Here is a 4445-nt window from a genome sequence, read left to right on the forward strand (position 1 = left end):
AAAAAAAAAAAAAGAAAAAAAAAAAGAAGAAATAAAATGGAAACTAAGATGCTAGTGCTACAATGGAGAATCACAATAAATGGGGGTTGAGGGGTGGGAGCATCAGCTGTTAATTATAAAAGATAATAATGCCCAAGAATAGTAACTTGTGTAGCATGAGCAAATTTGGTTGTGTCAATTTCCTTTGGTTCAATGTCTCAAACATAGAGTGAATGCTCCCTTACTCAGTTTCAGGGACAAGTTCAGAGGGTTGCTGGTTTCGCAAGCTTGAATGACGCAGCTCTTCAATCCTGTTTGCAACCTTGGTCATTGAGGGTCGGTTGTCAGGGTATTGAGCTGCACAATCGATGGCGAGTTGCAAGAGTTCCACCATTTCTTCCTCAACATTCTGGTGGCGGAGGAGTTCAAGATCAAAGACTTCAGAAGTCCACTCCTCGCGAACCACTGACTGAACCCATCGTGGCAGGTCGACCCCTTCTTCGTTCAAGAGGGCATGCGTGGGTGCTTTCCCAGTAAGAAGCTCTAGCAGCAATACCCCAAAGCTGTAGACATCAGCCTTCTGTGAGACCCTGCGGGGTTCAGTCACTTCTGGTGCTCGATAGCCAGCAACTCGGGTGGGAGAGGACGAGGGTCCAACAACATTGGCTATGCCAAAATCCGAGACTCTTGCTTCATACGATTTGGTTAGGAGAATATTGGATGATTTGATATTCCCATGACAGACGGCGTGGCCTTGAGAATGCAAGTATTCAATGCCTCGAGCAGCAGCAAGGGCAATGCCTGACCTCAAATCCCAGTTCAATGGTGTCCTACCAGCACCCTTACCTATGCCACAGCAGTTGAAAGCTTAATTTAATAGCTACATATATATTGAAGAATTAAAGAGAAGTAAACTCTAAACTGCAGTAGCTAATGCCAAACACAAAACTACAAAACTATCAAAGCACGAAAACACACAACACCAAGAAAAGAGACAGACTGAAGACAAAGAACACCCAAGTTCTTGGCCCTAACACTAACACTATAAGCTAAGCAGCATATCACACTCTTATCCGTAGAGTGAAAAAAGATATTACTATAGCCTAGCTAGCAGCATACAAGTTGTAGCAAAAAGTTGAGTTGTTGGCAAATTCAATATTGGCAGAAAGAAAATTTTGTTAAAAATAAAGTTTAGGTCTTTTCTTGAAACATAGAAGCAAATTTATGAAGTGAGTAAGTAAAATAGGAATGAAGAATGAGAGTTCCATCCATAATAAGTATAGTAGAAGAAGAATATTGGTGGTTACCATGAAGCAATGCAGACAAGCTTCCCATAGGCATATAATCATAGACAAGAAGCTTTTCTTCCCTGCTATAATAGTATGCCCTTAGAGGCAGAAGATACTGATGATTCATCCCCCCAACAAGCAGCTCTATTTTTTCTCTAAATTCAGCCTCTGCTATGCTTACATCCTTCAATCTCTTGACAGCCACAATAGTCCCCATCTCAAGAACTGCCTTGTAAGCTGTTCCAAACGTCCCCTTCCCCAAAACCTCTGCAGAAGCTCTCAAAAGATCCTCCAAATCAAACACTGTGCTAGTGTTTCCCAGGAACACCAGCTTCTTACCGCTGCTCTCTTCTCCCTTCCCATTCGCTGTCATCGCCGCAGCCGCCGCAGCTGCCACTGACCCCCCGCCATTTTCGCTTTCTTTCTCGCCNAAAAAAAAAAAAAAGAAAAAAAAAAAGAAGAAATAAAATGGAAACTAAGATGCTAGTGCTACAATGGAGAATCACAATAAATGGGGGTTGAGGGGTGGGAGCATCAGCTGTTAATTATAAAAGATAATAATGCCCAAGAATAGTAACTTGTGTAGCATGAGCAAATTTGGTTGTGTCAATTTCCTTTGGTTCAATGTCTCAAACATAGAGTGAATGCTCCCTTACTCAGTTTCAGGGACAAGTTCAGAGGGTTGCTGGTTTCGCAAGCTTGAATGACGCAGCTCTTCAATCCTGTTTGCAACCTTGGTCATTGAGGGTCGGTTGTCAGGGTATTGAGCTGCACAATCGATGGCGAGTTGCAAGAGTTCCACCATTTCTTCCTCAACATTCTGGTGGCGGAGGAGTTCAAGATCAAAGACTTCAGAAGTCCACTCCTCGCGAACCACTGACTGAACCCATCGTGGCAGGTCGACCCCTTCTTCGTTCAAGAGGGCATGCGTGGGTGCTTTCCCAGTAAGAAGCTCTAGCAGCAATACCCCAAAGCTGTAGACATCAGCCTTCTGTGAGACCCTGCGGGGTTCAGTCACTTCTGGTGCTCGATAGCCAGCAACTCGGGTGGGAGAGGACGAGGGTCCAACAACATTGGCTATGCCAAAATCCGAGACTCTTGCTTCATACGATTTGGTTAGGAGAATATTGGATGATTTGATATTCCCATGACAGACGGCGTGGCCTTGAGAATGCAAGTATTCAATGCCTCGAGCAGCAGCAAGGGCAATGCCTGACCTCAAATCCCAGTTCAATGGTGTCCTACCAGCACCCTTACCTATGCCACAGCAGTTGAAAGCTTAATTTAATAGCTACATATATATTGAAGAATTAAAGAGAAGTAAACTCTAAACTGCAGTAGCTAATGCCAAACACAAAACTACAAAACTATCAAAGCACGAAAACACACAACACCAAGAAAAGAGACAGACTGAAGACAAAGAACACCCAAGTTCTTGGCCCTAACACTAACACTATAAGCTAAGCAGCATATCACACTCTTATCCGTAGAGTGAAAAAAGATATTACTATAGCCTAGCTAGCAGCATACAAGTTGTAGCAAAAAGTTGAGTTGTTGGCAAATTCAATATTGGCAGAAAGAAAATTTTGTTAAAAATAAAGTTTAGGTCTTTTCTTGAAACATAGAAGCAAATTTATGAAGTGAGTAAGTAAAATAGGAATGAAGAATGAGAGTTCCATCCATAATAAGTATAGTAGAAGAAGAATATTGGTGGTTACCATGAAGCAATGCAGACAAGCTTCCCATAGGCATATAATCATAGACAAGAAGCTTTTCTTCCCTGCTATAATAGTATGCCCTTAGAGGCAGAAGATACTGATGATTCATCCCCCCAACAAGCAGCTCTATTTTTTCTCTAAATTCAGCCTCTGCTATGCTTACATCCTTCAATCTCTTGACAGCCACAATAGTCCCCATCTCAAGAACTGCCTTGTAAGCTGTTCCAAACGTCCCCTTCCCCAAAACCTCTGCAGAAGCTCTCAAAAGATCCTCCAAATCAAACACTGTGCTAGTGTTTCCCAGGAACACCAGCTTCTTACCGCTGCTCTCTTCTCCCTTCCCATTCGCTGTCATCGCCGCAGCCGCCGCAGCTGCCACTGACCCCCCGCCATTTTCGCTTTCTTTCTCGCCCATTTCTTGTTGCTTTATTGTTGTAACATCCACAGAACGGGCTTTGTTCCCGCTCCTCTTTCTGCATACCACAAACAGGATTAGCAACAGCAGTAGCAGTCCCACCACAGATCCAATTACAATCCCTGCAATCGCTCCGCCCGAGAGTTTCTTCTTATTCGCGCTTCCTATTTCGATTCCGCCGGTAGCAAGGGCGGGTGCTACCGGCGGGGTAGCATCACCACCGGGACAAACACCAAGAGGCTTCCCACAAAGTGAATTCCCGGAAAAAGAATCCTCCGGCATTGCTTCCAGACTCTTCGGAATAGACCCATTTAAGTTGTTGAAAGAAACATTCAACTGTATGAGATTCGGGAGGTTTAGCTCCGGTATGGAGCCTGAAAACTGGTTGTTTTCTAGAAAAAGCGTCCGTAAACGGGTCAAATTGTTGAACCGCGGTGGGAGTTGGCCGGAAATGTTGTTGCTAGCGAGATTCAGGCGGACCAGGGAGTGAAGGTCGAACAAGGAAGCGGGGATGGCACCGGAGAAACGGTTTCCCTGGAGGTAAAGGTTCCGGAGCTCTACACATTGGGAGAGGTCAGACGGCAGCTGACCGGAAAGGCGGTTGAGACGGAGGCTGAGAGTGCGGAGGCGCGTGAGGTTAGAGAGAGTGTAAGGCGGTATGGAGCCTGAGAGAGACGAACCCGGGAGGCGGAGTACGGTGACTCGCTCATTCTCGCATGTAACTCCGGGCCAGTTGCAGGGCGTGGCGTCGCTGCTGTTCCATAAGAATGTACGTCCACCCACGGCGGAGCGGAACCCCAACAAGGCAGCGCGGTCGGAGGATAGATCTGAGGCGGTAAGAGAGAAGAAGAAGAAGAAGAAGAAGAGCAGAAGCAGCTTCAAGTCAGAGACAGAGAGAGAGAGAGACTCCATCATTTTTTGTTTTCTTCTTTCTCTCATTTGCCCTCCTTCCCTTTCATACTGTTTTCAAGAAAAAACTTTAATAATTCCACAAACTTTTGGGGCTATCAAATATCAATCCACCACCTCAAACTTCGCCAATTT

General features: G+C 45.0%; 1 protein-coding gene across 3 annotated transcripts; it reads right to left on the minus strand.

Moving 5' to 3' along the window:
* Positions 1 to 129: 129 nt before the first annotated feature.
* On the minus strand, positions 130 to 4445 carry LOC116010350 (probable inactive receptor kinase At1g48480). Of its 3 annotated transcripts, none has more exons than XM_031249717.1 (3): positions 3370 to 4445; positions 1287 to 1669; positions 130 to 825 (listed from the first exon to the last, which is right to left on the minus strand). In XM_031249717.1, exons 1-3 carry the CDS (start codon positions 4338 to 4340, stop codon positions 221 to 223), a joined length of 1959 nt encoding a protein of 652 aa, XP_031105577.1. In that variant the 5' UTR covers positions 4341 to 4445; the 3' UTR covers positions 130 to 220. The 3 variants fall into 3 exon arrangements, with proteins under 3 accessions (XP_031105577.1, XP_031105578.1, XP_031105576.1); XM_031249718.1 differs by having other exon boundaries at positions 1287 to 1596; positions 3297 to 4445; XM_031249716.1 differs by lacking the exons at positions 130 to 825; positions 1287 to 1669 and adding an exon at positions 1830 to 2525 and having other exon boundaries at positions 2987 to 4444.

This window comes from Ipomoea triloba, chromosome 2, assembly GCF_003576645.1.
Source record: "Ipomoea triloba cultivar NCNSP0323 chromosome 2, ASM357664v1".
Lineage (NCBI taxonomy): Eukaryota > Viridiplantae > Streptophyta > Magnoliopsida > Solanales > Convolvulaceae > Ipomoea > Ipomoea triloba.

Coding starts and splice junctions, on each gene's coding strand:
- LOC116010350 (XM_031249717.1), bottom strand. CDS start 4,340: ATGAGAGAAAGAAGAAAACAAAAAATGATGGAGTCTCTCTCTCTCTCT. Junction 1,670..3,369: donor GAAAGCGAAAATGGCGGGGG/GTCAGTGGCAGC, acceptor AAATGGCGGGGG/GTCAGTGGCAGCTGCGGCGG. Junction 826..1,286: donor CTTGTCTGCATTGCTTCATG/GTAACCACCAAT, acceptor GCTGTGGCATAG/GTAAGGGTGCTGGTAGGACA.